An 11,937-nucleotide genomic window follows, 5' to 3' on the forward strand; every position below is an offset into this window, starting at 1 on the left:
GATCACTGATCCAAGTGTTGTTATCAATATAGTTGTTGTGTGGACTTCCCATATTCTCATCGAATTATATTAAAACAATATGTTTATAGTTATCATTACAGTTACTGGCCTTTACTGTTAAAACTTTGAAAAGCACTATCAATATTCTTGAGAGTCTGGCCTGGTTCAGTGGAGAATCAGGCGTGTGACAGATAAGCTGAGATATGAAAGGTGTGCCAGAAAGAAAGACAGGCGATTACTGTATGAAATACAGGCTGCCTCAAATAGAGACACTTAAATAACTCTCTATGACACTCTCTGTAGGTGTGAAGCGCATAGACAAATAAACATATTTACATAATGAAGCATTAAGACAGAGCCTAATCAAATATGTTTTCCTCTTTCAGTCTGAGTGGGGAGGCAGAAGTACTAGAAAGACACAAGCTGAACAACTGTGGGAAGTCTGTCATGGTAATCAGACTCCATTAGACACTCATCCCACACTTTGAGTTTGGTGACACTGCTGTGGGGTGATGCAAGGTGCTATATTTACCTCCCCTTGTTTGTGTGAAAAACGACTCCTCATCCCAGCCACCATACAACAACATCCCATGTGTCCAGAGCTGCTGTGTTAATGTGAAATGTTGTTGTCTCTGTAGGATCGGAGAGGTATAGACGGCTTAGGTCTTCAAGCCGGTACCAAAATAGCAGATGACCATTTCTATTTCATCTGTCGCCCACTCGACACCAAACAGTCGCTCAGATATTTGCGCTCACTAACTTCTTCCTGTGTTACAGCTCTGGCCTTGCCGGCAACTATTTCGGTAGGGTGTGTTCGCTAGGTTCTTCCTCGGCCTCCTTCAAGTGCTTTCTGAAACATGGATATCTACCATGAGCTTCAGGTTGTGTTCAGTGAAGAGCATTTTCACAGTCTTCTTTTACGGAGTAACAGAGAAGTCTGATTTTACTTGGTGGCTTGTGTGAAATTTACCTTTAAGGATTTGTCCAAGGACGAAATACAGAAACTGAAAAAAAACAAAAAAGGTAAGGAATAAACTTAAACAGGCCATTACTCTGTTACCGTCAAATTAATGTAGCTTAACACGTGTGCTTACATTCCTGACAGGAGCTCTGTTTGAAATTTTCTTAAGGTAAATTATATTTTCCTTTCAATAATAAAAAAGGCTAAGATCTGTTGAGCTCAGCTGCTCTTTTACGTTTTCATAATTTTATAATAGACAGTCTGTTATTTTGAATAACTTTCCTTGAGGTTAGTCAGGGCGTTATCACTGTACTGTAGATCTTCTTTCACATAAATAAAGTAACAGATGTGGGGAAATTACCATGACTGCAAGTTGATACAGAATTATGTGCAGTGGAAAAATGTTGCGCTGTCCAAAACTTCCTGGCCACTAAGTGCACGCCTTTAAATGCTCATAAATATATCTCGAGATTTGTCCTTGCATGGTTAGCTCTTGAGCTTTCTGAGATGACATTCCAAGAGATACTCAGAAATGGTTAATAATGCTAACTATTGTAGTCTCTTTTAAGACACATTCCCACACCATGACAGATATAAGCTGTGATGAGTGCTGGCTAATGGATTCAGGTCAGGATAAATATGGGTTAATGAGTTATCAACCACACAGTACAACAGCTGCAAAGAAACGACTGCATGATGACTAATTTGTGTCTGCAGATAATGCATACAATGTTAAAAATTAGATCTGTTGAACAGGACACGCTGAAAAATCTTCTACATAGTTTGAAAATCCATTTGTTTTAATAAATGATTGCCAATGGTTGTGCAGGTGGCCTGTGTATGTGAAAGGGCAGAGAGACATCTGCCTTCTTCTAAAAATAGTTGGTGTTTGGCATGCTGTATCTTTCTTTACTGTACATAGTCACATGCTAGATTAGCAACCACATCTGAGGTCAAAACATTTATTGTTTAAAATCAGTTTTTTAAATATGATTTTTGACTGTTGTTGCAAAAACTGATATATTTTCTATTTCTTTTTTTTCTTTGCAAGATTCTCACAATGTAATCTCCAATATCTGGTGATGACAATGCAAGAAGTGTCAAGCCAGGTCAATTCTGCATCAGACTGAAGGAACTGGGCAAACGTATTCATAATGAGCAACCAGGAGAAGCGTCACAGGACAAGCATGCAGCACCTCCGCTATCTCGATAGCTTTATGAATGAAATAGACCGTGAGGTCATGAGCCTGACTGATCGAGCTTTCAAGAGTTTGTGCATTGGAGATGAAGCAATATACAATGACTCTGAGTTTTCACCCTCTCCAGTCAGCTGCCACAAGCCAGTGGTGGAGGGCGTCTCAAAAAAGACTCAGGAGAGCTCATTTTCTGCTGTCAAAAAACTTAATTCTCACCCCCTTAATGGAGCGAATGATTTATTGAGTAGATCAAATAAGTCATCCAAAGACTCTGCACTTTTTGCTGTATTTTCAGCCAGAAAGAATGGTGAGAGCACCAAGATGACAAATGGTGATTCATGGGACAAATCTGCTCTTCTCAGCATCCAAAGAGAGCTCTCTGAGTTTTCTTCAGATTACCAGAGTTTAGCAGCGGAACATCTTTCCCAAGCCAAGAATCACCTAAAATCGGATGAAAAAGGATCCGCCAAAAAATCTAGCAAGGATGCATCGGTTCCCTCGGGGAAATCCTCTAAGAGTAAACACAGCAAATACAACAAACTGAGAAAACTGAATTCCATAAACTTTTTCCTCCACAGTGAATTCAGCCCGTTCTTGTCATGGAGGGATTTTAATCAATTCCCCATTGGTCAGGAGCACATATCGGAGATTATGTTAAGCAATAGGCCACCTGAATGGTATGATTCACCTCTTTACAAAGAATTAACCGCAGCACATGGACACTTTAAATTAAGTTTTTCCACATCAGAAGAAAGCAAAGTCGAAAAGTGTCCTATACAAAGCGAGACTCATTTGCTTAAACCACAGGTTGCGTCTGTACAATCTTCAGCACCCAGTGTAGCCCCAAAGCCAGAGAAAGAGTCCAAGCACATCCAGCACAATATTCCTACAAAGGACCCTCCTCTTGCCTCTGAACAGAGATGTAATTCAGAAAGGGCAGAACCTTGCGTTCCCTGGAGAAAAAGCAGAAGTAGAGCAAAAAGTGCTGCTCCTGTGGGACATTCCATCAACTCACCAGTCTGTGAGAGGACAAGCGCTGGAGAAAGGAGAGCACAGACATTTAAAAACGAAGTGAAGACGATAGAGGACCAGACCTCCGCTAGTTCAACTCCTTTCAGTATTTCACAGCTGTTGACACCAGTGATACCCTCCAGACATGGGACAGGAACTTCAGACATACTGCAAACTGTGCTCTCACCCACTGCCCTGGATGTCCCACTGCTCCCGGAGAGAGACGTGCATCCGTCACCGGAGATTAGGAGAGAGGGGTACAAATCCATAGCATCAAGCTTGTTGTTCAATCTCAAAGACAATAGAAAACGGGTTAAGACAATGTACAGTCCGCCTAAGTTTAAAGGTCTGGATGTGGCAAATCAAAGCAAAGAGTCTCCCCTGCCTGAAGTGTCAAAAGATGGCCTTGAAATACAACAGATTTCAGGAGATACAACTGTTTCACCCGCTCGTCACAAAACCATCATCTCTCAGATGAGTCCCTTGTTGGAAACAGGAGACACTCAAACTTGCTCTCCTGCAAATGGTGGAGTGCCAGATGACTATTTGGCATTGAGTCTTCTTCAATCTGGAAAATTAAAATCAGACAGGAGCCCTGCAGCTAACAAGGCAACTTACCCCTCATTACAACTTTACAGAAAAACTACTCCTGAGGAGATTAATATTAGAGCAAATGCTCAAACTGTGGTTGAAACAAGTTCACAGGTTTTCACAGACAAAGCAAGCAAAGATCATAACACAGAGCATAGTTATCCAAGTAAATTGTTTAAAGGTGCAGAGTTGCAAAGCAAAAATAATCCCTTAGAGTCAACGCTAAATGCCCCTAAACCCACTGTAGGTTTAAATAGCGATAGATCTCTTGAAAACAAATCTGGTAAAAGTCCAAGTGTTAGTTTACCAAACCTGGAAGAGCAAGTCATTAGTGATGGTACAAATCAAATTAAGGATAGGTTGAAAACTAGAGGAAAAGTCAGTGAACAGAAAAGCCCTGTTAAAGAGAAGGAACCACACATAAAGGAGACAGGAGCAAAGCATGTCTTTTCTGCACGACAGAACAACTACATTAAAAGTCAGAGATTTGTAAGTACAGATAATGATAATGATAGTTCTAATGCAGAAAAAGGGACTATAAAGGATAAAAATGAAAATGACAAGTGGTCAAGGCATTCCAAAAATACACAAACAAAAGAGAAAAGACAAGAGGAGCATATTGCAAACATACATAAAGATAAAGTAATGGATGGACCACCATTGAAAGAAGGGGTTCATGTAAGAGGAGAGGCTAACACAGCTAAAGAGCTAATGATGACATCAAAGAGTGGGTTGGAAACTCAAAGAGAGCAAAAGGGTAACTCTGAAACAATGAAAAGAAACATTTCTGAAAAGAGAACACTATTTGCATCTATGGAACAGGTGCCTAGTAAGACAAATGCACCATTAAAGAGGGAGAATGTTGTCATCGATAAGTACGACCTGGCCAAAATGGCTTTAGAGGAAGTAATTGCTGAACGAGAGCAAAGAAAGTTGAAAAGTAAGGCTGTCTCCAATGCAGGAGGTTCACTCATTGATATTAAAAGAGTTGATTGTGAAAAACCTCAAGGTGGTGAATTACCCACCAGTGGAGAGGACCAACAGTCTAGTATGTTCATGCTGAATGAGAGGGTGAAAAGTGCAAAGGATGGCAAAGGTCAGAATACTGTATCTGCTTTTAAAACAAATTGGCAGACTGGTCAAACGAGGTCAGAAGACATGGCCAAACATGGTGAAAGTCATGTGGCTGAGGTAAAATTAGCCAGGCCCTGTAAGCAGGAAGCATCTATTGGGCAGTGCCAGCATGCAGGACCTATAAAATATAATGAAAGGGACAGATTGTGCCTAGACAATCAAGAAAGCAACACAGATAATGTCAGCAAGGATGATAAATTATGCCAAAAGACAGAGTTGATGAATAAAAATACATGCACAAAAACAGGTGATCATTTGAAAAGTAGCAATCTTAGCAATGTGGGACAGTGTGAGGAAGAGTCGGGCGTTGGTTCCTTTAAACCTGAGATACTCCCAAGAAGAAGGAGAAGTAATTCTCATAGTAATAACAGAGTAGGTGAAAAGATAGAAAGTAATTCTGACTTTAAAAGAGAAGGTGATGCTACAGTCAAAACTGAGGACATGGAAAGTAGGGAAGTTGACAAAGTTCAGTCAAGTCGATCAAAGAATCGAGGCCCCACAAGAGGAAATGTATTGTCTCTGAAAGAGAAATATGACAAAGAAAGTAAGGTGAACCTCAAGGATACTCAGAAAGGTCAGCCTGTTGAAGATACAAGCTGCGAAAAGTCTATGGAAGAGGGACCCAATGAAAAGGCTCCAAAAGACAAAATGAAACATAAATTTGTTCCACCAAAACTCACAGTCAGTGATCCTGAAAGTGGGACTTATTCTATTATCTACAAGGAGATGGATTCAGAGAGTGAACGAAAGTCTAACAGCTCCTCGAAAGAAACAGAAAGAGGTGAGGAGCATTCGAGTGCAAAGAGGAAACATAGTGTCACCCAAGACTTCCAAAAAGCTATACGTGATCTCACAAACAACATCAATGAAGAAATGCAAGATAACATGGCAAAAACGAACGAGAAGGAAGAGGGTTCTGAAGGTCAGAAGCAGAACAAATCCAAAGGTCCTAGTAAAAGCTATGTGAAAGACTTCTTCAGTGGACGTCTGTTTGGACTTTCAAGCTCAGAAAAGGGAAAAACTGTAGATGAACATGAGGAACTTTCTGAAACACTATCATCAGAGTCTTTTAAAACCGATAAAGGCAGAAAGGACAGCATCACAGTACATGATATCCTTGGGCAATCTCACACTATATCCTCATCAACTGGTAAACAAACACATCACAGCAGTCGATCTTCAAACTCAAGTGAGCTCTCTCTATTTCATGAATCAGAACAGGGGGCAAAATCACAACCTGAAGAGCTCTTAAGTAAAGCAGAGGTCTGCTACATGAAAGAAAGAGTTGATGGAAAGGAGAAGGAGAATTCACAGAAACCAACAATAGATTCCTGCTCTTTAAGCAACCATGAAAGTGAGTCTGATGTTTCTCCACCGAGTGATGTGGACAAAGGCGGGTGGGTGCACAACTTGATTGAGTCAGCTAGAAGCTTAACACAAACATCACACAGTCACAATTCCTCCAAGGATCAAGTAGAAATAGATCAACAGCTTTCTCAGAAGGGCCACTTGAATGGATCTGAGAAAGATGAGGAAGGTCTGGACCTCTGCAAGGACTGTGTCCATTCTCCAGCTGCATCAGTCAAGAGCCCCAAAACAAACCAACCAGCAATGCATTTATTGTCCCTTCCAGTAAATCACCTGGTCACAGTCAGAAAGCTATCAGTTGGAAGTGGCTCTGTGTCTGAGGAGGAGGAGCAGCGCTCTGCTGTGAGCACTTTATCTGAGGGCCTGGAAAGCTATGAAACATGCGGAGGGGATGCCATGGAGGAAAACAGCTCTAGCATTGCACCAGCAGAGGACGAGGAGGGATCCAAGGCACCCAGCGAGAGATCTGCTTCAGTCTGCAGCGGAAATGACAGTAATGGTCAGAACAAGCCACCCGTTGTGCCTCCAAAAACTGAAAAGGCTCTACGCCGAGCCATGAAGCTCACCACACGTAGGATACAAAAGGCTGAAGCTAAAAGCAAACCTGAGCGTAAAGGCAGAAGCAGTGACAAAAGTGTCAGTCACAAGGCTGAGAGGAGACACCACAGCACTGACAAATTACTTGACAGATCAGAACACAGATCACTCAGCATGGACCTAATCAGCGGTAAACACAGCGAACATCTCAATGACACAACGGAGCCCAAAACTCAAAGAAGCGAGAAGCATGCTAGACACCACAGTGATCAAAAGAGTCAAAACATAGAAGAGAATGAACCTAGTAAAAAACTGCAACATGCATCCAAAGACAAAGAAAGGCAAACCAGTGACTCAAAGGGCCACCGCACTGAGAAACAACAAGATGGCACATCAAACCATGGGGATCATTTGGAGAACGGCAATATAAGTAATGACAGTGATCGATTAAGTCGAAGCAATGAAAAACACTTGCCCAAGAAACTGGAACGTAGGACTCAAAGTCTGGACAGATTTCTAAGGGAAAAACATGAAAACATGTCAAGTCGCACTGGTGGTGAAGTTAAATCTAATTTTTTAATAGAAGGATCACAGTATTCTAATCCAAAGGCATTACCTTTGCGCCACAACAGCATTGAACACACTTATGCACCAACCACTAATCTTGGAACACAGTCCTTCCCGATAACCCAGAGAAAGCTTTTACAGGACCCTGACTCTGGACAGTACTTTCTGGTGGATATCCCAGTACAGGTCAAAACGAAAACTTTCTTTGACCCAGAAACTAAAAGTTATGTGCAACTGCCAGTACATTCTCCTGAGACTTCACCAATGGAGGTTATGAACACACCACCACTTATGCTGTATCATGGCTTTGCTCCAGTGCCTGTATCATCACAGAAGTCTGTTGTCAGGACTGCAGGATCTATGATTCCTCCGGATGACCTGGAAGACTTTGAACCTAGCACGAAACAGGAGGACTTTTATCAGATAAATAATGAAGAAGTAAATCCTTACATTGAGCCAGTGTATATATCACAAGAACACACCCCTGAAGAGGAAATTGATAGTGTGAGATGACAACATCAGTGGATGGTCCAGAGATTGAACGTGACTGAAATCAGGGATTTGTTTTGTTTGTAGACTAATGCAGTTTTCACTGTTTCCAACTTGCAGTCTGGTGTGATATGGAAAAAGTTTTTGTAGTATGTATGCCGTTCTTTGTTTATAGTACACAAGACGTGGATTGTACATGTTTATTTCTTCTTAAAGTATGGCAAATACCTAGTTCTCCTACTGTTAAAAGCACTTGTCTATTTGTAACAGGAGGTTGAGATTTGGATTTGCGCCTTATTGAAAGTAGTGTTGCTTTCACAAAAATATTTAACAGATTATTTTGATACATCTTGCATTTGAGGTTTGAAAATACATTAGTCCACAGTATTTTTCACAGCCGAAAAGTATTGTAAAAATTAAGAATTTAACATAGTTAATGTGTTTAATATGCTTAAAATGGTATATTTGACAAATGCTGATTGCATCACTTTTCAGGGTGCATTTTGGAATGAATCCATTTAAATGGATTGTTGCTTCAGAAAATAACCATTCCAATAAAAGCATCATCACTGAGCAATTGTTTAATGATATAATTTTGATTATCTTGCTATTTTATCCAAAGACGGTTCATATCCCATTCATTTTATAGTCTCAGATAGAAAGCCACATGCTGTTTAATCCCATGGGGTTATCTGAAATAGACTGCACCACAACAACAACCCAGCATTGGAAAATGATTTCAAATAATGGTGGAAAAAACCAAGTGATGAATAGGTCTGCGAGTCTCTTATCACCTGCTAAAACTGCTGTAAAATTGGGTTGCAACATTATGTGGTATTTTTCACGACACACATCATTGGCTGAGAAAATAAAGGAACTCAGCGTGACTCATCTAGGTCAAGCTTGTCTGACAATATGCACGTATTTCTCAGGATGACCAACTATTCCAATATAAGTACTGGCAGCACAAACTTTAAGCCTAATATGTAACAAGCTTAATAGAGTTGAGCTTCAAGTATGACGTTTCTAAGTCTGAAAGGTCATTTTCCAATCACAGTAGTTTGCTCATAATGATAGAGGTAGATCTGTTTCACACTTATAAAAGACATTATTGTAATGCTTGCATTTGACATCTTTAATTTGGTTTAGACTTACAAATACCCATACAAATATCAACTAAAAATAATGCTATCTAAATGTACATTTGATTGAAGTGTGGCACAGTACACATCAACATTAGTTTACATCTTGCCGTTTCGTATTTTAATGGCAGCCACAACTGCCCGCAACCATGTCGTTATACTGTTTTAGAACGACATTTTCCTCATCATCGAAGTACAGGAGGCTGATGGGGTGAAGCACATCAGGAACACAGCACGGTTTTCCCGCCTCCTTTGATAGTTTCAGCGCGTTCATGATGGATCTCACGGTAGCGTGATTCGTAGCCCGTAGACCTTCGCCCAGCGGAAACGGACACGAGCCCATGCAACTGTATGCATTATAACCTCTGGGAGATATTATCCACCCTGACCAGCCAATCTTAGTGAAGTCTACGAAGAGGTTTGTTCTCTGGCATGTGGAAGTTAAGGCACGCACGCTCCTGCGCTTCCGCATTGTTGACTTCACTAAACTTTCTGTAGGCTCCAGGAATTTAAGGGATGTGTTGATATTTTGTCCTAAAAGAGAGTCAACAATGACATCAGAACTTTCACACACACATGATACGCACTCTTCATTATGCATTATAGTTAGTTATCAATATGAGTCTTTCTTCAACTTAAGGTCCTTTTATGTCCCTGAGGTTGATTTTTATCTAAACAGATTTCAACTTTTTTATTTTTGTTATACGAATGTCACATTAAAAAAAAAATCTGGAAACTTTTACCAGGACTTCATCAACAATTTTTCTACTTTTAAAATGCCTCTCGTTGTATTGTTTTACCCTTGTCACAGACCCAGACTTTCAGTCTTAAAATATGAACTTTCCACCCATTTCCTATGCTATTTGAGATGTGATGGAAATGCCATTGTGGCTCGTTGTATATCCATAACTAAATAAGTGTGAAAAGTGTTTTAAGAAAGTTTATTTTCTGAAAGACCACAGGGCCAAAAGTACCCATAGTCTAGAAAACACCCATATATTATACGTGTGTCTGGAGAATTTCAGTATGTTTTATGGCTTAATTACCTGTGTAGAAAGGTGGGTGTTGGTAGTGCTTTCGTCCATCATCTGAATATATAACCAAGTACGCATTTGTCTCATCTGACTGCCTATCCATCTGAATGCTGGACTCAAACCAGTTCCCTGAAGGTAAAGCAGTCACGACCAGTATACCATTATTTGTACCGCTGTGAAGAATCCATTTGCTCACCTGTTAATAATTTAGGAGTTATTTTTTTGCAACAGCAGCACAAACAAAATGATTACAATTTGTTTTCCTCTTCATAAAAAAAATAAATAAATATATATATATATATTTACCATTTGTGTGATGTTGAATACCTCCCATCCTTTGGTGTAGACAGGTAATAACCTTGAGCTGATCAAATTCCCTCGCCAAGGTTTGGGTCTGCTGTCCAGCACTTCATACAGGTCGATCTAAAACAGAGTTTTCTGGTTGAGTTTTCTGTAAGACAAGGCTACTTGTGACAAACATCAACAGCCTTCAACGTTTCCTTCCAGCTAACAGGGAACGTTCTTAGAACGTTCTAGCAAGGTTCTCTCAAAGTAATGAACAAACATTCTTAATGTAACGTTAATAGAACATTTGTTCAAAGTTATCAGGTCTTTAGTAATGTTCTCAAAATGTTAGCACAAAATATATTTATATATTATTAATGGAAAGTTTTTTTTTTCTGAAACCGTTGGATGTTCGTCTAATGTTCTTTCAAATAACTTTCAAAACAAGTATGTTTGTAAAATTCTAAAATGGAATATTCTCTAAACATTCATTAAGCCTATATCATAATATATATAGCCTATAAACTGGACGTTTTGAACTTTGAGAGAACATTCAAGAAATAACGTTTTCATAATTAATGGGAACGTTAGCAAAACGTTCTTAGAATGTATCTTGTTATCTGGGCTACTGGCGTTTCTTTTAAAAGGAAAAGTAGGCTACGTGATCTGTTGCCTACTGTGTAATCCGCTGCATACTTAAATCGACGTTTAAAGTACTTAAATGCCCAACTTACTTTGTAAAAATGATGACGTCCCATAAAAGGCTGTTTATGGCGAAACCATCGGAATTCTGCTTTGATCACGCGCTCGTCCTGTCCGAATGATGTCAGATTAAAGAAGTGATATGAGCCGCTGGACTGTCCTAGATTAGAAAAATAAAATCTCCGCATTAGCATCTAAAACATCCAGTTTAGTAACATCAGGCATTTCACCATTTACTTGTACGCACCTTCGAAACTTCTAACAATATTTCCTTCCAGAACTTTCGAGTTTTTCAGCGTTCCGTTCGAGTCCGCAACGGCATCATATAACTCCATCATGAACTCAGGTGCCTTCCTATTGGTCGGAACATTGCGTGTCAAATCTTTCATCTGGAATTTTTCATTCCAGATGCGCATCTTAATTGCGTCTGTTATCTTTTGCACATCTGTTGAGGAGGAAATGACATCGGATGACACAAAAGCAAAAATCCCACAGAGATAAACGTTCAGTAACTTCATTTCTGACCGTGCAGATCTTAATTTGACCAATGCAACAACCCGAATATCCCCTTCTAGTATGAATTTGCACCCATACTGCAGATGGACTGGTGTGACAGTGCATTCAAACCAACTATAAATTTACATCTTAGTTTACACAAGGGTTTGTATGCTCACCTGCACAGATAAGAGTGAACAGACAGCCTTTCAGGTCAAACATCATGACTAAAGTTAAATAAACTGTCTGCCTCATATTAATAAATCAGATACATACACCATTAAGGCTGTCTTTTCTCTTACACATACCTTTCATACAAAAAAGTGCATTCTTTGCTTTTGTAATTTTACGTTTAGCATACTATAGACAACTTTAGCTCATGCCATCTTCATTTTGTCTATGACAAATTCCATGAATACTTTTTT

The 11,937-nt window shown here is 39.8% G+C and overlaps 2 protein-coding genes across 2 annotated transcripts; one reads left to right on the forward strand and one right to left on the reverse strand.

The window, feature by feature from the left end:
- The first annotated feature begins 571 nt into the window (after nt 1-571).
- On the forward strand, nt 572-8,422 carry LOC308706702 (uncharacterized protein). Its single transcript, XM_081392507.1, has 2 exons — nt 572-1,023; nt 2,013-8,422. The coding sequence occupies exon 2, from the start codon at nt 2,116-2,118 to the stop codon at nt 7,876-7,878; it is 5,763 nt and encodes a 1,920-aa protein (XP_081248633.1). The 5' UTR covers nt 572-1,023; nt 2,013-2,115; the 3' UTR covers nt 7,879-8,422.
- LOC308706703 (bone morphogenetic protein 2-B) lies at nt 8,420-11,589 on the reverse strand. The gene is made up of 5 exons (XM_081392508.1): nt 11,265-11,589; nt 11,050-11,177; nt 10,337-10,453; nt 10,043-10,226; nt 8,420-9,530 (listed from the first exon to the last, which is right to left on the reverse strand). The coding sequence occupies exons 1-5, from the start codon at nt 11,533-11,535 to the stop codon at nt 9,118-9,120; spliced, it is 1,113 nt and encodes a 370-aa protein (XP_081248634.1). The 5' UTR covers nt 11,536-11,589; the 3' UTR covers nt 8,420-9,117.
- Nucleotides 11,590-11,937: the final 348 nt, after the last annotated feature.

This window comes from Scardinius erythrophthalmus (assembly GCF_964197995.2).
Source record: "Scardinius erythrophthalmus genome assembly, chromosome: 18".
In the NCBI taxonomy this organism is placed as follows: domain Eukaryota; kingdom Metazoa; phylum Chordata; class Actinopteri; order Cypriniformes; family Leuciscidae; genus Scardinius; species Scardinius erythrophthalmus.

Excerpts from the sequence above, each read along its gene's own strand:
- LOC308706702 (XM_081392507.1), top strand. The coding sequence starts at position 2,116 with ATGAGCAACCAGGAGAAGCGTCACAGGACAAGCATGCAGCACCTCCGC.
- LOC308706703 (XM_081392508.1), bottom strand. The coding sequence starts at position 11,535 with ATGAAGTTACTGAACGTTTATCTCTGTGGGATTTTTGCTTTTGTGTCA. Across the intron at positions 10,454-11,049 it reads GACGTCATCATTTTTACAAA|ATCGACCTGTATGAAGTGCT; the intron begins GTAAGTTGGGCA and ends ACTCTGTTTTAG. Across the intron at positions 10,227-10,336 it reads TATTCAACATCACACAAATG|GTGAGCAAATGGATTCTTCA; the intron begins GTAAATATATAT and ends AATTATTAACAG.